Source organism: Rattus norvegicus, chromosome 2, assembly GCF_021556685.1.
Source record: "Rattus norvegicus strain SHRSP/BbbUtx chromosome 2, alternate assembly SHRSP_T2T, whole genome shotgun sequence".
Classification (NCBI taxonomy): domain Eukaryota; kingdom Metazoa; phylum Chordata; class Mammalia; order Rodentia; family Muridae; genus Rattus; species Rattus norvegicus.
In genome coordinates this window covers 141,116,678-141,138,019 of record NC_141535.1, presented here as the reverse complement: position 1 = coordinate 141,138,019, position 21,342 = coordinate 141,116,678, and the positions used below count along the sequence as shown (strand labels likewise).

Below are 21,342 nucleotides of genomic sequence, written 5' to 3'. Positions count from 1 at the left end.
AAATACCAGGAATGCTCATGGTGGTACACAGACATTCATACATACAAATAATTCCAAAAACAAGTAGAAAGCAATTGAAGAAGATACCTAACATCAACCTCAAACATATGCACATATATATGTCCATATATTCACATATTAATATATATATATCCTGTATACCCAATATATATATATATGTACACTCACACACCTAAACAAAATTAGAAACATATATTCAATTTGTTTCTTAAAAGAACCATTAAAGAATTTCATAGCTTATTTTCAAAGCAACAGAAACCTAATGTGTGTGAAACTTAAAAAGTACTTTCTGTTTTCACCAAACTTTAAGTTGAGATACAGATCCAAGGAACACATGTTCATGTGTTGTTAGCAGTGTTGGTGTATCAAGCAGAATGTGCTTTATATACTCTGAAATAAATTCATCAGCTGTGAATTGATCTGGGAAGAGGACCAGGCAGTCTAGGTCTGTGGAATGTTCTGCATGTTCTAGCCACCCAATGATTCTCCAGTGTGGCTATGATGAAATCTATTACATCTCCATTCAGATAAGAAGGGCAGGAGAGGGTCAGCCTCCTGTGATGTGTTTTATTACTGTTTCAATTGCCTATAGGTCTATCCTCATCAAATGTCCTACCAAAGTTGCAAGGCAATTGGGAAAAATAGACTAATGCTATGGTTGACCTAGACCATAGGTCAAGCCAAATTCCATTCTTATTTCAAACGCAGCCACTTTGGGGTAAAGAAAGTTTTACTGGGATCCAGCCCTTAACTTCTGCATTGTCTATGTCTGTTGACAGGTTATCAGGGAGAAGTTGAACAGTAACAGCATGTAACATGTAACCTACAAACCTAGGAACATCTGCTATCTCACCTTTTACCAGAAAAAAAAAAAAAAAACTTGCTCAGACCAGTTAGGAAAAACTGAACACAGTGCTAACTGGTTTCCATGAAGTGAAGGAGAAAGAGAAAGAAGTATGAAGATTTGGTAGTACCAACAGGATAATTTCTGTTTAAGTCACAGGGTCATTTTGAATATATAATTTTTTTAATCCTTTGTTTCTTCTTGAGTCAAGAGAATTTAGAAAGCTGGGAATTATGCAGATGTGCAGTATCAGGTGATTTCAGCACCATGATATATCATGAAAGCAGAACATAACTCCTTTAGGATTTGATACAGCACTCTACATAAAGTATTCTCCAGATCTTACATTCCTACTTTATTGTTACTCTTTTACCTCTTTCTCTTAGGTTCTTGCGTACACTGAAGGACTTCACGGGAAATGGATGTTCAGTGAAATCCGAGCTGTGTTTTCCAGGCGCTACCTTCTGCAGAACACTGCACTGGAGGTGTTTATGGCAAACCGAAGTACGTCTCTGAGGGAGCCTGAAAGATGTGCTTACCCTTGACCCTCATTTGCATGTCAGATACTGACTGATTCTTGTCTGTATTCTTGTTTGTGTGCTATCACCACAGCCAAGTATGTTTGAAGATGTTGGTTTCGGGTTCACTTGGACAAAACTGTAGAGCAGGCTAAACTTCCATGAAGCCTCATTGCCATTACAGATCAGCCACTGCAGGCCTTGAATACTGTGTCCTGAGGGGTAATCTCTCCTGTCGTTTGCTAAAGCCCTTTCTTTTCTTCTGCTGCAGCCTCTGTGATGTTTAATTTTCCTGACCAAGCAACAGTTAAAAAAGTTGTCTACAGCTTGCCTCGGGTTGGAGTGGGGACCAGCTATGGCTTGCCACAAGCCAGGTAATTATATCAAGCTATACATTATCGGTGGTTTGTTTGCATATATTAATTTCTAATATCAAGGACCTCTCTTGCTCTGTGGGTTATTTATGGGGAAGGACATTATGGATCCTACTGCACTGAATTTAAAGAATAGCTAGGGCAGACTTACTAAACATGTCTCCAATGATCACAATGATTACAGTCAAAGATAACATGTAAAGAAGACATCTTTAGCCAGGCAGTGGCAGCATACACCTTTAATCTACTCAAATCCACTGCACTCAGAAGGCAGAGACAGGCGGGTCTCTGTGAGTTGCAGGCCAGCCTGGTCTATACTATGAGTTCCAGGAAAAACAGGGGTAAACCTGGAAACCCTGTCTCAGAAAACCAAAAAGAAGTGGGAGGGGGGAAAGGAGGAAAAGGAAGAAAGAGAGAGAGAGAGAGAGAGAGAGAGAGAGAGAGAGACATCTTTCTAGTTAAAGTTATATAGTACTAGCATACCAAAAGCCTCTCAAGGTATTTATGTTAAGTACTAGGCAGTAGCATATAGATTATGGTTTCATAAATGCTAGATATAAATAACTGATTATTAAGTTAACAAGAGATCTTTGGAATTATTGAGAATAACAATTACTCATTACAGTATACTTTATCTCAAGTGACTTTAACTCAAAGAGATGACCTTACACCTCTAAAACAGTAGGAGTGTTTGCTCAGGGAGTTCCTGCATTCTAGAGCCTTTGGAAAATACACCTCTGTTTCCTTGCCACATACACCCTGAAGAAAAAGAAGATTATAGTAACAGTCTCTGAGTAGAAAGCCAATCAGCGTTGTGCACCACAAACTGTTAAACCCCAAAGATGAGCCCAGACCACTCCTGTGTGGAAGGCCAGTCTTTTTCCGTCTTCCCTGAGTAGATACCAGGCATCTAAAGACAGTGATTGTGTTTTATTTATGCTTCCTCACCTTGTAGCTCACAGCTCAGTGCACCATAGCGAAAAGCTTTCCTAAGTGCTCTCCAGCGAGAGTCCCCATGCTTTATGCTCTCTTCCACCTTCCAGTATACAGCAGTTTGTGGGCATGTGTGGACATGCTCGGGTATCCATGAGGAGAATGGCAAGATTAAACCAAGACATCAGTAGATAATGAAGCATGTATAAAAAATACAAGACAAAGAAAAATGCATTTAATCTATCAGAAACAATGAGAGCGGTTTGTAAGGCTTGTTCTCATTGATTGAATCTAAGCTGACGCATGGTTCTCACTGCTTCCTTCTCAAGTGCTCACAGATTAGACATTTAATCGTCAACAGTTTCTTCCAGGAATGAATGTTAAGAATGCACAAATAGGTCTGTCTCTCTCCTGGTTAAAAGTGAGCCCCCATCCCCCACCACACTCTCAGCATTTTACTCAATGACCATGATTCCTGAGAGACCACCTAAGGGCTTCCTTGGGGCATGGGTGAGTTCCTGTAATGCTTTTGAACCTGACCGAATATGATTTATTTGAAATAAACAACATCTTTCCTACTATATACATTACCTTTTATAGATAATCAGTTCTCTTTGACTTCTGAAAGACTACTTTTTTGGGTAGAAACATACTCAGTGGGTTTACCTTTTTTGTCACTTATTAAAGCCATGGTCTTGGAACACCAGGTTGGTGTCTTGGCTTGTTTTCTCCTTAAAGTCTCAACTTATTCTTGCTTTCCTAACAATATTCTTGCAAGCTCAGTTTTCATATTTCTAACACATGTAATCCTAGAAGTAACAAAAAAGGCTATGAGAACTATGTGTGATAAATTATATTCTCCACTGATGAAACGAGCCAGTTCAAGCCACCTTAAAATATATATGCAAAAAATATAAATGCAGGTTTGTTGGGAAGTGAGCCAGGCAGGAGAATTCACTGGCTGCAAAGGAGAAGGCCAGGGAAGTAGTCGGGGGGGGGGGGGGGCGGGAGAGGGGGGCGTGAGAAAGAGAGAAAGCATGAGCACACAGTGTGAAGGAAAAGGGAGAAGAGGGAGGAAGGGACCAAAATGTCTAGATTATATAGCAAAGAGCTTCTTGAGAAGGGTAGCCAAGTCCCTTCCCAAGTTCGAGGTTGGGGTCCAGGTATACCAGGTAGGGACTGAGGGAGTGGGTGGTGGGAGAACCTGGAGGTCAGGTCTGCTTTGGAATGTGAAATAATACCTTGTCCTGAGGTCTGAACCAAGCGTTAGGCCTAGACCTGCCGCCCATAAGCAGGGTAATAATAAGAGCGCCTTCCCTCTAGAAAGAACTCAGTATGCAGTGGCTGAAAGAATGGAAGAGAGCAGGCGGGAGTAATGACACTCTCATCTACCATAAAAAAGGGAAATTATCTGTGTGGAGGTGTTGAAAATTGAAATATCTTTTCAAACACAAAGTAAAGGTGCTTAATAACTGTAAGTGTGTGCATGCAATATATATGTGTACATGAGTGCGCACACCCACAGGTGAAGGTGCACAGGTGAGCACACAGACCCCTTCCCAGTCCCATAGGTTCCATGTGCCTGATGTGGAAGGGTAGAAAGTAGAATGATGCCATGCTCCTCCAAGCAGAAGTGCTTTGCTGTGTCCCAGTAGAATAACAAAGACTCTAGGAATCCATGCTGTGCTTTCTTGACACCTGCTCTGTCAGTATATACAAAATTAAGTCAGCTCTCAGGAATTTTCAGCTAAAGCCTTCAGACACTTAATTTTAAACAACAAAGCATTATTAAATTCAAAGGCAGCTGCCTTCCCCAAACAACTGACTTCAGCATCCCCTAGCCTAGACCAAGGCAAGCTCACCAAGGAGGTCACATTGCAAATCAGATTGATGCTTAATAAGCAAGTTCAGGACAAAGGGGTGATTTCCATTAGAGTAGTATAGCCTCATGAATGCCTCTCTGACTGATTAATATTCACAGTGCGGTCCACTGAGCACTTCCTATTGTAAGGGACAGTTTGTGTCTTAATTATGACATGACTATTTCTCTTAAACCTTAAAGGATTCATGTTTTATAAAAAATATATATATACATTCTATAAATAAAAAACTAAAAGAAGGAAAACTTAGATTTAGAGAACTGTGTCATTGCCCCCTTCCTTTCTTCATTCTCATTTTTCTCGTCTTCTGTCAAGGTGACTCATGTTGGTCTAAAAAACAGTCTTTTCACACTGGACACAAAAATTACTGGCAAACAAAAGCTCACATCCCACATGTGATACTGACTAATCTTCTATGCTTCCTTCAGGTCACAAGATCTCAAGGAAACTGGTTGTACTTAGAGTTGGTAGCCTTGCTATGTTACTTAACCCTTTTTATTTCTCAACTTCGACATTAGGTAGCCCTTATTTTCCATATTTCTTTGAGAAGACTAGGGTGTATATTTGGTATTTACCAGGCTCAAAAAAATTAAGAACTCTGTGAAGTATTAGTTTGGGTCCAGAAAAGTGAAGGTGGTAGGGTCGGTTTTAGTTTCAGTGCCTGAGAAACTGTACCTACCATGAGAGGTGTATGCCCTTTCAGAAACAGAAGCTACTTGGAGAAAACCACACAAAGGACTTCTGTGTCTCTTCATCAGAATTACAGTCCAAGTGGCTACTTTTAAGTAGTTACCTAAGTCATCTTGCTTTAGTTATAAGAGTACCTGATGCTGAGTAATATAGACAAAGCAGATTTTATTTAATTCAGTTTCAGAGGCTAATCATGCAAGATCAGGCCTCGTATATTCAGCCTGTGATGAGGGTTCCTTGGGGCAAGAAAGGAAAATGGCCAAAGATAGCCTGATTATAGCAGCCTGTTGTCTTGAGAACTTACTCACTCCCTAAGACCAGCATTAATTCCTCCTGAAGACAGTGCCCCTATGGCCTAGGACTTTCATGAGGCCCCTATTCTTGAAGATCCCACAACCTCAACACCAATACCCCCAGTGCATGAATCAGCAGTGGGCAGAACTGCTAGGTGTTTCTCCTGGTAAAGGAGCATTGGGGTGGGGGTGGAGGACCACTGCAACGTTGACAGCAACATGAATGTTAATAGCTTCAGGAACCAAGTTGCTTTAGCCTATGTTTCTAAATATACTAGGTTTCCCCTAACTCTCAAATAAATATTTTGAGCCTGGACTACACAATGAGGGTAACCTATTCTGCAAAGCTATGTTTATGTTCCTGGGCCCGTGTACTTTTTCAGAGTTCTCATTGTTTTGTTTTGTTTTGTTTTACATTACAGGTGGGTATTTCTCATGTGTACTTTGTGCTTCCTTTGTCCAGTGGCAGGCATGCTGCCACTGAGAAGTAAGGCTGATGCTTGAAGGCAGGCACCCGTGTAACTGTGAATTTGCTGTCATACAGTAGATTTCCTGTGTGGTTTAGTCCACCTTGATTTATTTTGAGCACAGTCATCACCATTGTTGTTCCTCTGTATTGTAGTTACCCATTTGCAACTATATTTTCACAGATAGAGCTGCTTCCAGACTTATCTTTCTCTATAATAGAATCCTCGAATAGAGCTGATTTCTACAGCTATTTTATAATCCACCCAAGAAGGCCAAGCCACAAATTATTGACTGATGTCAAACAATTATGTTAATTGCTACTGGACTTTTGACAGCTGTGACTCAGAGTGTTTTTCTGACCTGCTTACTTACCAGGAGGATATCACTGGCCACTCCGAGACAGCTGTATAAGTCTTCCAATATGACTCAGCGCTGGCAAAGAAGGGAAATCTCCAACTTTGAGTATTTGATGTTTCTCAACACAATAGCAGGTAGGTCTTGAGCTTTTCAGACCGTCTGAGTTGTGGGTGATATGACCTCATGGGATGTCTTGTTTTCACAGGCGCTCAGATGCAGTAGTAGGGTGAACATGGATGTATTTTTAATTGACTGTATCAGGAGCTGTGCAGCTGAGACCAAGATTTTAGATGCTTACCCTTGTCCATAAGGTTTATTAGAGTCAGAAAACTATTGCTAGAGTCTCTAAAAATAACTATGGGAAAGTATGACTTCATTACTTGGTCATTCTCAGCAGAAGCAGCCACACAGGAGAATAACAGACTCCTGCCCCTAGGGTGGATGTCAGCTGGGTTAGGCCATGATTGCCTTACAGCATCTTTTTTCTTAAAAGACTCAAGTAAGAATCAACCCAGATGGCCTTTCCTAACTGATGAGCACAGTCACTGTGCTTGTCAAGGAAGAGCACGCAGCAACTTGTTTTCTTCTTCCTGACCTGGTGGGGGATGGGTCAGTGGATGTCTGTGAAAACTGCTCCCTCTGCTTTTGCAGAAGTTGAGCTCCAAGGGCCCTGAGTCATTCTGATTCGCAGTCTGCTTCTCTGAGCTAGGCTATACCGAGCCCTGTGTTGGTGGGTGAGGAGTCTCAGCACTGGCATAGATGCCTGCACCATTCATTGCCTGTGGTTGTCAGTTCATTGGTTGTCAGTGCTCACAGAGAATGCAGCCCTGCTACTCCCTGAATCCCTGTTTGGTGAAGTGACCACATCGCTATTCTTTTAAATCTAGACATGTACATGTACATGTGGACACTACAGGCACTGGATTTTTGCTGGTCAACAAAAAGAATAAAGTTACATGTAGGTTTTTTTCATTTTATTCATACATGCATATGTTAATATGTATATTCACATATAGCAAACTTGTATCTTAAAGAAGCTCGTTTCCTCCCTGAAAAGTAAATGACCTATGTAATACTACTAAATTAGTGTATCATTTGCACCTACAGATGAAATGACTAAAATGGCCATAAATGACTGGAAGGGAGATGACTTAGTTTCCTTGGCAGATATCCCTGAGCACTGACAGTTAGTTCTCAGACCCGACATATAGCAAAACCTGAGGCCGCATAGGTCCCATGAGCCCTGCCACATCCATGAGCCTCTCACATGATGTGAATGCCATGTGAGCAAATGCCACCCTTATCACCATACAAGAACATGCCAAGGGCAATGTGGCCTCAGGGCAGGACAAACAGCGGTACAGCTTCTGGACAGGCACATCTATTAAAGTACTTGTGGTCCTGTTTGAACTATGGACATTGAACTCACAGTTGCAGAGAGCCAGTGCTTCTTAGATAAACACATGACTTCACAGCATAAACTCCCACCAAAAAGAACAGAGCTAGAGCTTCTACACCAGTCATCTGAGTGTCCCAAAAAGAAGAGGACCAGAACCCCACACAGGCTACCTGTGTGTCCCAAAAAGAAGCTAGGCTTGGAGGCTCCCCACCTTTGCAGGTTTAATCTTTCAAAAGAAATGTGTAACATGGTAACATTTTGTGGCACTTGGCATGTTTGGTTCTATGTCATATGCTATGCTGCTGCTGCATTTAACGTTTGTTGCTTTTAATATTCTATTGCATGCTTTTGACCACAAAGATAGCCTCCTGTGTGTTTAGTGATCTAGAATGTAGATGTCTTTTTAGTAGTTCTCCTAGAGATATTAGTTAAATTTTCAGCAGGCTCCTAAGCTGTATTTCTCTTGTATGTTATGTTATGTTATTGTTATGTTGTGTGTGCATGTCTGATGTCTGTACAGGTGTATGCACATGGTGTCCAGCTGTATCACTCTCCACAGTACTAATTTGAGACAGGTTCTTATTTAAACCAAAACCATGCTAGGCTGGCAGCCAGTAAGCCCTTCCTTCCCCCACTTCTCGGGCAGATACCAGTGACCTCCTTAGCTTTCACATGGAGTCTATGGATGGATGTAAGCTCAGTCCCTTGTGCTTAAGCAACAAAAGCTCTTAACCACTAAGCCACCTCCTCAGCCCTGTTTCACTCATTTTTAAACTCAAAAATGAATCAATTTTAATCACTCTTACATGATATAAACAGGTTTACTCAGTTTTACATTCATTTTTTATTTTTGTAAACATAATTTACTGTATTCCAGATTATTAATTCTTTACTTATTAAATTCATGTCTTTATTATATTAAGAGGTATTTCAAATTATTAAATTTTATGTTTACACACACACACACACATATATATAAAATTATTTGCCTGATGGTTGAAGGATAATCTTGCCTTTTTGTTGTTTGTAGTATTTTTCTGTATTCTGTGTTAATTTCTTCCTTATTGAGGGATGTGTTGAGTAAGAGCAGTATGTACTAGGGATGCAGCTAATGCCAAGCACACACAGGTGCAGTGTCTGCTGGGGATATAGCCAATGGTAGAGTGCTTGCCCAGAACATGCAAGGCCTGGAGTATCGTTACCCTTGTAGCAAGGTGGGAGAAGTCACAGATTCATTATCTCCCAGCAGATGGACTTGATTTTTAACTCGACTAAGCTAGCTGTTTGGAGCTAAAGAGCAGGGTGCAGTACTTCACCTCTAGCTCAGTTTCTAGCCCAGCAGTTCTTCATGTGGTGGTTATTCTGTTCTAAGTTAGAATGGGCTATACCCTAGGCATAGCCTAGGTTTGCTGTTTTACAGACGTAGTTTCTGTCCTTGCTGATGCCCGTGATGAATGAGTATCAGCATATTCCAATGCTGTGATGCAGGACACCCCCCCAAAACCACACCATGCCTGTTGCTTTCGGGGAGTCGCTTTGTTAGACTAAGTCTGGATGTTTCATCTATATCTGGATAGAGATAACTTTATAGTCCCTTCTACAAGTTATACTTGAAGCCAAGTGAGGCTCATGCCTGCAATCCCAGAACTTGGATAGCTTCAGCAGGAGGATGGCGAGTTTAAGTGCAGACCGAATTACCTTTATGTAAATACACACACACACACACACACACACACACACACACACACACACACACACACTATAGTATTTTTAAGGGCAATGTGGAATACATATTGAGATTCTCTTAGAAAAGTGAGCAAAGGGGAAATGTAAGTGAATGTGACAAGTTACACATGAGCAGCACAGAGACCAGTGTGCCTGCTTTTGCTTCAGGTCTTAGAAACTTTGTGTTTCTAAGCCAGAGTTTGCAGACAGAAAGAGGAAGAGGAAGTGTGATTTGGATGGGAGTAATAGCAGTGGGGTGGCCAGTACAGAGGAAAGTAAGGGACTGAGTGTGTGTCATGAAAAAATACAAGACGTCTTAGCTCCCTGTGCCCACTCTTCTCAGAGTGAGGCCCAGCCAACAGCACCTGCACCACCCGTGGGCCTGTGACAGATGCCCCTGTTCCTCTGCAGATGAACAGGGTTAGAATGTGCACCGGACACAACAGCCTCAAGGCAGGTCTCCGGCAGCACATTTGCTCTAGCTATCTCAAAACCAGTCTCCATAGTAAGCTTTCATGTAAGACATTTAGAATGCCAGGCATGGTTCTGTACATCTCTTTGTGTGTGCACATAGACAAGTGCAGGTGTGTGCATGTGTTCATGTGAAGAGTACAGACATGTGGGATCTAGAGGTCAACCTTACAGTGTCATTCTTGGTCAGGGCGCTCTATGAATCTGCCTTCGCCATCTCTCTGGCAATGTGATTACAAGTGCACAGCGCACACCCAGCTTTTTCTTATATGGTTGCTAAGTATAAAACTGATGATGTCATGCTTAAGTATCTAGTGCTTTACCAAATGAGGTATCTTTCCAGCTCCAGAAGCATTTGGGGTGCTGTGGCAAGAATATTTCAAGTTCTAGGATAATCTGGGCTGCAGTGCAAAACCCATCTCTTTAAAAAAAAAAAAAAAAAAAAGCCACACCCGCGGATCCCAGCCCGCAGCAGCTCTCTGCCCCCAGACCCTGTGAGAGAGAGGCCCAACCGCCTGGTCAGGTGGGCACTCCTGAGGCTGCAGAGCTGAAGAGACCACCAACACTGCTCACCCCTGCCCACATCCCTGGCCCAAGAGGAAACTGTATAAGGCCTCTGGGCTCCCGTGGGGGAGGGTCCAGGAGCGGCAGGACCCCTGTGCCTGAGACACCACCAGAACCAGAAGGAAACAGACCGGATAAACAGTTCTCTGCACCCAAATCCCGTGGGAGGGAGAGCTGAACCTTCAGAGAAGCAGACAAGCCTGGGAAACCAGAAGAGACTGCTCTCTGCACACACATCTCGGACGCCAGAGGAAAAAGCCAAAGACCATCTGAAACCCTGGTGCACTGAAGCTCCCGGAAACGGCGGCACAGGTCTTCCTGGTTGCTGCCGCTGCAGAGAGCCCGTGGGTAGCACCCCACGAGCGAACTTGAGCCTCAGGACCACAGGTAAGACCAACTTTTCTGCTGCAAGAAAGCTGCCTGGTGAACTCAAGACACAGGCCCACAGGAACAGCTGAAGACCTGTAGAGAGGAAAAACCACACGTCGGAAAGCAGAACACTCTGTCCCCATAACTGACTGAAAGAGAGGAAAACAGGTCTACATCACTCCTGACACACAGGCTTATAGGACAGTCTAGCCACTGTCAGAAATAGCAGAACAAAGTAACACTAGAGATAATCTGATGGCGAGAGGCAAGCGCAGGAACCCAAGCAACAGAAACCAAGACTACATGGCACCATCGGAGCCCAATTCTCCCATCAAAACAAACATGGAATATCCAAACACACCAGAAAAGCAAGAACTAGTTCCAAAATCATTTTTGATCATGATGCTGGAGGACTTCAAGAAAGACGTGAAGAACTCCCTTAGAGAACAAGTAGAAGCCTACAGAGAGGAATCGCAAAAATGCCTGAAAGAATCGCAAAAATGCCTGAAAGAATTCCAGGAAAACATAAATAAACAAGTAGAAGCCCATAGAGAGGAGACACAAAAATCCCTGAAAGAATTCCAGGAAAACATAAATAAACAAGTAGAAGCCCATAGAGAGGAGACACAAAAATCCCTGAAAGAATTCCAGGAAAACACAATCAAACAGTTGAAGGAATTAAAAATGGAAATAGAAGCAATCAAGAAAGAACACATGGAAACAACCCTGGATATAGAAAACCAAAAGAAGAGACAAGGAGCTGTAGATACAAGCTTCACCAACAGAGTACAAGAGATGGAAGAGAGAATCTCAGGAGCAGAAGATTCCATAGAAATCATTGACTCAACTGTCAAAGATAATGTAAAGCGGAAAAAGCTACTGGTCCAAAACATACAGGAAATCCAGGACTCAATGAGAAGATCAAACCTAAGGATAATAGGTATAGAAGAGAGTGAAGACTCCCAGCTCAAAGGACCAGTAAATATCTTCAACAAAATCATAGAAGAAAACTTCCCTAACCTAAAAAAAGAGATACCCATAGACATACAAGAAGCCTACAGAACTCCAAATAGATTGGACCAGAAAAGAAACACCTCCTGTCACATAATTGTCAAAACACCAAACGCACAAAATAAAGAAAGAATATTAAAAGCAGTAAGGGAAAAAGGTCAAGTAACATATAAAGGGAGACCTATCAGAATCACACCAGACTTCTCGCCAGAAACTATGAAGGCCAGAAGATCCTGGACTGATGTCATACAGACCCTAAGAGAACACAAATGCCAGCCCAGGTTACTGTATCCAGCAAAACTCTCAATTAACATTGATGGAGAAACCAAGACATTCCATGACAAAACCAAATTTATACAATATCTTTCCACAAATCCAGCACTACAAAGGATAATAAATGGTAAAGCCCAACATAAGGAGGCAAGCTATACCCTAGAAGAAGCAAGAAACTAATCGTCTTGGCAACAAAACAAAGAGAATGAAAGCACACAAACATAACCTTACATCCAAATATGAATATAACGGGAAGCAATAATCACTATTCCTTAATATCTCTCAACACCAATGGCCTCAACTCCCCAATAAAAAGACATAGATTAACAAACTGGATACGCAACGAGGACCCTGCATTCTGCTGCCTACAGGAAACACACCTCAGAGACAAAGACAGACACTACCTCAGAGTGAAAGGCTGGAAAACAACTTTCCAAGCAAATGGTCAGAAGAAGCAAGCTGGAGTAGCCATTCTAATATCAAATAAAATCAATTTCCAACTAAAAGTCATCAAAAAAGATAAGGAAGGACACTTCATATTCATCAAAGGAAAAATCCACCAAGATGAACTCTCAATCCTAAATATCTATGCCCCAAATACAAGGGCACCTACATACGTAAAAGAAACCTCACTAAAGCTCAAAGCACACATTGCACCTCACACAATAATAGTGGGAGATTTCAACACACCACTCTCATCAATGGACAGATCATGGAAACAGAAATTAAACAGTGATGTCGACAGACTAAGAGAAGTCATGAGCCAAATGGACTTAACGGATATTTATAGAACATTCTATCCTAAAGCAAAAGGATATACCTTCTTCTCAGCTCCTCATGGTACTTTCTCCAAAATTGACCATATCATTGGTCAAAAAACGGGCCTCAACAGGTACAGAAAGATAGAAATAATCCCATGCATGCTATCGGACCACCACGGCCTAAAACTGGTCTTCAATAACAATAAGGGAAGAATGCCCACATATACGTGGAAATTGAACAATGCTCTACTCAATGATAACCTGGTCAAGGAAGAAATAAAGAAAGAAATTAAAAACTTTTTAGAATTTAATGAAAATGAAGATACAACATACCCAAACTTATGGGACACAATGAAAGCTGTGCTAAGAGGAAAACTCATAGCGCTGAGTGCTTGCAGAAAGAAACAGGAAAGAGCATATGTCAGCAGCTTGACAGCACACCTAAAAGCTCTAGAACAAAAAGAAGCAAATACACCCAGGAGGAGTAGAAGGCAGGAAATAATCAAACTCAGAGCTGAAATCAACCAAGTAGAAACAAAAAGGACCATAGAAAGAATCAACAGAACCAAAAGTTGGTTCTTTGAGAAAATCAACAAGATAGATAAACCCTTAGCCAGACTAACAAGAGGACGCAGAGAGTGCGTCCAAATTAACAAAATCAGAAATGAAAAGGGAGACATAACTACAGATTCAGAGGAAATTCAAAAAATCATCAGATCTTACTATAAAAACCTATATTCAACAAAACTTGAAAATCTTCAGAAAATGGACAATTTCCTAGACAGATACCAGGTATCGAAGTTAAATCAGGAACAGATAAACCAGTTAAACAACCCCATAACTCCTAAGGAAATAGAAGCAGTCATTAAAGGTCTCCCAACCAAAAAGAGCCCAGGTCCAGACGGGTTTAGTGCAGAATTCTATCAAACCTTCATAGAAGACCTCATACCAATATTATCCAAACTATTCCACAAAATTGAAACAGATGGATCACTACCGAATTCCTTCTACGAAGCCACAATTACTCTTATACCTAAACCACACAAAGACACAACAAAGAAAGAGAACTTCAGACCAATTTCCCTTATGAATATCGATGCAAAAATACTCAATAAAATTCTGGCAAACCGAATTCAAGAGCACATCAAAACAATCATCCACCATGATCAAGTAGGCTTCATCCCAGGCATGCAGGGATGGTTTAATATACGGAAAACCATCAACGTGATCCATTATATAAACAAACTGAAAGAACAGAACCACATGATCATTTCATTAGATGCTGAGAAAGCATTTGACAAAATTCAACACCCCTTCATGATAAAAGTCCTGGAAAGAATAGGAATTCAAGGCCCATACCTAAACATAGTAAAAGCCATATACAGCAAACCAGTTGCTAACATTAAACTAAATGGAGAGAAACTTGAAGCAATCCCACTAAAATCAGGGACTAGACAAGGCTGCCCACTCTCTCCCTACTTATTCAATATAGTTCTTGAAGTTCTAGCCAGAGCAATCAGACAACAAAAGGAGATCAAGGGGATACAGATCGGAAAAGAAGAGGTCAAAATATCACTATTTGCAGATGACATGATAGTATATTTAAGTGATCCCAAAAGTTCCACCAGAGAACTACTAAAGCTGATAAACAACTTCAGCAAAGTGGCTGGGTATAAAATTAACTCAAATAAATCAGTTGCCTTCCTCTATACAAAAGAGAAACAAGCCGAGAAAGAAATTAGGGAAACGACACCCTTCATAATAGACCCAAATAATATAAAGTACCTCGGTGTGACTTTAACCAAGCAAGTAAAAGATCTGTACAATAAGAACTTCAAGACACTGAGGAAAGAAATTGAAGAAGACCTCAGAAGATGGAAAGATCTCCCATGCTCATGGATTGGCAGGATTAATTTAGTAAAAATGGCCATTTTACCAAAAGCAATCTACAGATTCAATGCAATCCCCATCAAAATACCAATCCAATTCTTCAAAGAGTTAGACAGAACAATTTGCAAATTCGTCTGGAATAACAAAAAACCCAGGATAGCTAAAGCTATCCTCAACAATAAAAGGACTTCAGGGGGAATCACTATCCCTGAACTCAAGCAGTATTACAGAGCAATAGTGATTAAAAACTGCATGGTATTGGTACAGAGACAGACAGATAGACCAATGGAATAGAATTGAAGACCCAGAAATGAACCCACACACCTATGGTCACTTGATTTTTGACAAAGGAGCCAAAACCATCCAATGGAAAAAAGATAGCATTTTCAGCAAATGGTGCTGGTTCAACTGGAAGTCAACATGTAGAAGAATGCAGATCGATCCATGCTTATCACCCTGTACAAAGCTTAAGTCCAAGTGGATCAAGGACCTCCACATCAAACCAGACACACTCAAACTAATAGAAGAAAAACTAGGGAAGCATCTGGAACACATGGGCACTGGAAAAAATTTCCTGAACAAAACACCAATGGCTTATGCTCTAAGATCAAGAATCGACAAATGGGATCTCATAAAACTGCAAAGCTTCTGTAAGGCAAAGGACACTGTGGTTAGGACAAAACGGCAACCAACAGATTGGGAAAAGATCTTTACCAATCCTACAACAGATAGAGGCCTTATATCCAAAATATACAAAGAACTCAAGAAGTTAGACCGCAGGGAAACAAATAACCCTATTAAAAAATGGGGTTCAGAGCTAAACAAAGAATTCACAGCTGAGGAATGCCGAATGGCTGAGAAACACCTAAAGAAATGTTCAACATCTTTAGTCATAAGGGAAATGCAAATCAAAACAACCCTGAGATTTCACCTCACACCAGTGAGAATGGCTAAGATCAAAAACTCAGGTGACAGCAGATGCTGGCGAGGATGTGGAGAAAGAGGAACACTCCTCCATTGTTGGTGGGATTGCAGACTGGTAAAACCATTCTGGAAATCAGTCTGGAGGTTCCTCAGAAAATTGGACATTGAACTGCCTGAGGATCCAGCTATACCTCTCTTGGGCATATACCCAAAAGATGCCTCAACATATAAAAGAGACACGTGCTCCACTATGTTCATCGCAGCCTTATTTATAATAGCCAGAAAATGGAAAGAACCCAGATGCCCTTCAACAGAGGAATGGATACAGAAAATGTGGTACATCTACACAATGGAATATTACTCAGCTATCAAAAACAACGAGTTTATGAAATTCGTAGGCAAATGGTTGGAACTGGAAAATATCATCCTGAGTGAGCTAACCCAATCACAGAAAGACATACATGGTATGCACTCATTGATAAGTGGCTATTAGCCCAAATGCTTGAATTACCCTAGATCCCTAGAACAAATGAAACTCAAGACAGATGATCAAAATGTGAATGCTTCACTCCTTCTTTAAAAGGGAAACAAGAATACCCTTGGCAGGGAATAGAGAGGCAAAGATTAAAACAGAGACTGAAGGAACACCCATTCAGAGCCTGCCCCACAGGTGGCCCATACATATACAGCCACCCAATTAGACAAGATGGATGAAGCAAAGAAGTGCAGACCGACAGGAGCCGGATGTAGATCGCTCCAGAGAGACACAGCCAGAATACAGCAAATACAGAGGCGAATGCCAGCAGCAAACCACTGAACTGAGCATAGGTCCCCCGTTGAAGGAATCAGAGAAAGAACTGGAAGAGCTTGAAGGGGCTCGAGACCCCAAAAGTACAACAATGTCAAGCAACCAGAGCTTCCAGGGACTAAGCCACTACCTAAAGACTATACATGGACTGACCCTGGACTCTGACCCCATAGGTAGCAATGAATATCCTAGTAAGAGCACCAGTGGAAGGGGAAGCCCTGGGTCCTGCTAAGACTGAACCCCCAGTGAACTAGACTATGGGGGGAGGGCGGCAATGGGGGGAGGGGGGAGGGGATGTTTGCCCGGAAACCGGGAAAGGGAATAACACTTGAAATGTATATAAGAAATACTCAAGTTAATAAAAAAAAAATAATAATAAAAAAAATTAAATAAAAAAAAAAAGATAGAGCCCACAGAAAAAAGCAAGCCATTTCCAGCTGTTGCGTGTAATTAAAGACTAGAGGGAGATACAGACTACTCAAAGAAGGTTTAAAGGAACCTTCAAGGATTATGGTAGATGGAAAAAATGCTTAAAAGTAGAATAATAGTGGGAGAGGTTTATGAATTCACTGGGATTATGGACATGGGGTCCCTGCAACTAAGCTAAGGAACAGAATCAGAGTCTAATGTGAAATGACCTTTCAAGTTTGATACGTTTGATAAAAGTAGGTCAGTGTGGCTTTATAAATTTCAGACTTTTTCATTTTGTTTGTAATGTTCACTCAGGTTTATCTTCTATGCTAAAATAGCTTGCCTGAATTATGCAATCCATTGCATGGCCCATTGTGTGGTGGTCACTTCTTAATGTCCTTCTGACCTTACAATTTTCCTTTTTCATTTCTAGGAGCTTGAAAACACTGAGATTAGAACTCTGTAACAGCTGCTTCATAGAGCCGTGCACGGCATTGGGCATAGTGGACTTCCCCTAACATGATAAACGTCCTGTATGCACACACAGATACTCACAGGTGCATATTTACTAGAGAAGTTGCCAAATATTCTGAAAGCATGGCTTTCAAAGAAATTATGTAAAGCCCAATAATGTGTTCAGTCTTTGTCCTATCTAAATTTAGCAAATATTCACTAAGATTGGAAACGTTAATTAAGAATCAAGTTGTGCCTAAGCCTAGCTGTGTCTTAGCTGCAAATCTTGGTAGTTTAGTCTCCTCTCACCCCGCATATTGTGCCACTGCCTGCAGCACTCACAGGTTCTGCAGTGCCTTTCCTGCCGCGCTAGGTTACTGGGAAACTGTCTGTGCCCTAACCCTCCCACCACACTCTTCAAGTGCAGGATTGCAAACACAGTGTTCTTTAAAGGTTTAACTTTTAAAATGAATTGGAATCCAGCTTAGAATCGTGGAATAATATATTTATTTTTAATATTTAAGATAGTTTTAAAAAATATTATAGTAGGTTGTGTGACATAATCTTAATGCTTCTTGGAGTTCAACTAAGTTTTGGCTTCTGGCTCTCAGAGTTGGCCTGATTTCTGCTCATCATATTCTGAGAAATAGAGCCTCATCCTCACTTTACACACTTTGAGATAACATTAGGAAAAAGATGTTAGAGCTGGCTTTCTTGCATTAAAACAAACAAACAAACAACAACAAACCTGTGAGTGATTGCTAACATGAGTCTGTAAATGATCCCGTTAGATTTGAGGGGTTTTTTAAGGCATTTGAACTGTTTTTCATATGATCAGCTAATGAATTCAGCACAACTTTTCCAACCCCAGCCCTGTTCTCCTGGTTAGCACTTTCCAGGTTCTTACTTTGTGATGAACAAGCTCTCCCTGGTTAATTATGTATATATTTAGCTACTGCATGTGTTGGGCTTATTATTGTCATCTAATTAGATGTAACTTGAACTGCTTGCTTCTAGAAAAATCATTAAAAATTCTTTCCTAATGACCTAGAGATGACAAAATGTCTGTAAAGTGTGAAGACGCCAACGACACAGGAACAGCATTCTTACAGCATGCTAATCCAGGTGCCGCTGCCATCTCATTAAACGATATTTTGCTGTCATTAACATTTTCACCAAGGAATTGCAGTTATAATTTCCTTGTCAGCTGTCTCTAGATCACTTTACCTTCAAAACTAAAGTGCCATATAAAAACATTAAATTGGATGGTTTAATTAAAATGGTTGTGTGTGTGTATGTGTGTGTGTGTGTGTGTGTGTGTGTGTGTGTGTGTGTTTAATGAAGAAACATATCCAGTGTTCTGAGATCTCATTTACTGTGCTTCACTTTTATTGTTTGAGTAGATTAGTGCCATGGGCTTCCAATATTAATATGTATCTTCTGAGATACATCCTCAGAAGCACAGTTAGCAGAATGTGTAGCATGGGCTCTTAACCACCACCAGAGAAGGAAGGAGCCTACCAGCACAGGTGCATTGGCTACATGTGGGCTGTGCTCAAGAGAAAAGCAGAAACAGCCAATGTATAAACCCAGGTGACCAGAGTGAACAGATATTATTTTGAAATATCTCATTTTGGGGGATTTAGAATTCTTATTTTTTCTCATGTCATAAACATGTTCACTAAAATAAAGAATGCTAATTCAGTGAAACTTTTGGTTATGGCCCCCCAAAGTACTGCTTCATCATTTTTATTATTCTTTGTGACTTTTGGTACACTGTGAATTTTTAGTTCAAGTAAAAATATAGTCTGATACAAGACAGAAGTAGAGATTATTACCAAAAGTGGGTTAATGCCTTTTTATTTTTTAAAAGTTTATTGTATTTGTTCAATCAAAACATGTTGTGTATAGTAGCTATAGTAATATAAAAATACTAAATTTTTCTTAGCATTTATTTTTATAGATACTTTCAGGGATTATTAAAAATGGCTTACAAGAAATTATCTGGAGCATCAATCACTTTGTCTGTGTGTCTGTATTTTTAAAATAATGCTTCTTTGCTTTAGAGTGTTTCTAAGAGGAGCTTAATATCATCTTCTTTATTATAAATACCTGTATATTAAAATAATAATTTTCCCAGTAATAATTTCTCAGAATAATCCTCTTCCTTATACTATCTTCATATATAGGAACATTTAAATCCTGAGTTAACATATATTGGCTTTTTATATATTTTGACAAACTTTCCTTTGCTACAAGTAATAAATAGCATCAAAAAATTAAGGGCAGGTACTGAAGAAGTATCTCAGTGGTTAAGGATACGGCTGCTCTTCCTGAGGACCTAGGTTGGATTCCCAGCACCCACATAGCAGCTCACAATAATGTATAATTCCAGTTCCAGAGGAACAGGTGTCCTCTCTGGCCTCTTTGGGCACCAGGTATACTCATGGTACACAGCAGCCAAAATACCTAGACACATAAAACACAATTGTACAATCTGTTTCCACTCATAATTTGTTTTTATTTGTGTAATAGACAGGGGAGTATTATTCTAGAAAAATGACACACAGATGGGAAGTCCTGCTTTTTCTTAACTCTACAGAGGGTTAAGCAAAACAGTTCCCCAGGAAATGAAAGAATTAAATTTTCATGAATCCATTGAGAAAATGGGAAACCATCCTGCCTGGCCAGTCAGTGCCCTCCAGCCGCGTGCCTGTGAGTGTGTGCTGAGAGCAGCAGGCGCCCACGTCACCACATACAGACAAGAGCATTGGCACATTCTGAACTCTACAAGTTGGCAGCTTTTATTTATTAGAACCTTCCCAGAGCATTTTCACGTGCAGAAGGCTTAAGTCCACTCAAAATCTGTACTTATCCACTGCTGGTCCTCCTGCCTGCCACTGTCCTCTGCCCCATGCTCCACAGTGCTGCTCTTCTGTCTCTGTTCCTGTGCCTTTGCTCAGTCCTGCACCCAGAACCATCTACAACTCTCACTTGGCTGTGTTTGTTCATCTTTTAGGGTGTGTCTCATTTCATTCTGTTTCTATCGCTCCCTGCCTAACCTGGGGACTGTTGGCTGTAGTTTGTCTTCCTTATTCCTTTCTATCTCTGTCCCAGCCTGGCCTCAGTTTGAGATGGGAGATGGGATCTCACTATGTAGCTCTGGGCTGCCTGAAAGTCGAGATTCTTCTGCATCCGTCTCTTAAGTGACAGGAACTATAGGAATGTTTTGCCACAGTCCTTCTGATAGGACACTGCTACTCACCCAGAGAATTAGGGAGCAGCCTTCCAGGAAGTTTCCGTATTCCAAGCATGCTTTGATTCCCTCGAGATAGCGAACTGTTCTCACAGGAAGCAGAGGAGCCAACACTTCCACAGAATAGCCCAAAAAGCAGGACATGGGCTGGAAGGGGAAAAGAGTGTGTTCCCTCCAGTGTTTCCCTGCCTAGGCAGATTCTTGCCATGGATTGTCAGTCCTCAGAGCCTAACTATTCCAGGCAAGCTCTGGACAAAAGCTTCATTCCCAACCTCTCCACTGCATCTTGATGCATGTTTAATATAGCATCTGTTTCCTGCTGGTGTACTTTCTACATCTGTCTTCCTCACAGAATACCATCAGATAATAAGCTACAGACATGTAGTTCCATAGCCTGGCACCCTCCACAACACTTCAAAATCTTTGGCTGAGATCTGCTTCTAAGGTCGGATGTTATCTGTGTCAACGTAAAAAGAAGTAATATAGATGCACCTGTGGGGGGTGGGGGTCTCACAAATCACCTCTGTTCACATGCTGTTGATAGAACTAGGTCCCATGACCAGAACTACTTATAAGGTGGCTAATACAAGGGAAGGATCATGTGTGGAGACCAGCCAGCAGTGTCGCCTGTGGGAGGCTCTTGTTGAAA

At 41.1% G+C, this 21,342-nt stretch overlaps 1 protein-coding gene across 8 annotated transcripts in view; it reads left to right on the top strand.

Moving 5' to 3' along the window:
* Nbea (neurobeachin) overlaps positions 1 to 21,342 on the top strand; it is a 576,469-nt gene that overhangs the window by 471,836 nt on the left and 83,291 nt on the right. For all 8 annotated transcript variants that reach the window (NM_001427608.1, XM_087626792.1, XM_087626788.1 and 5 more), the window contains 3 exon segments: positions 1,252 to 1,369; positions 1,655 to 1,757; positions 6,397 to 6,512. In NM_001427608.1, coding sequence (NP_001414537.1) covers positions 1,252 to 1,369; positions 1,655 to 1,757; positions 6,397 to 6,512 — 337 coding nt within the window.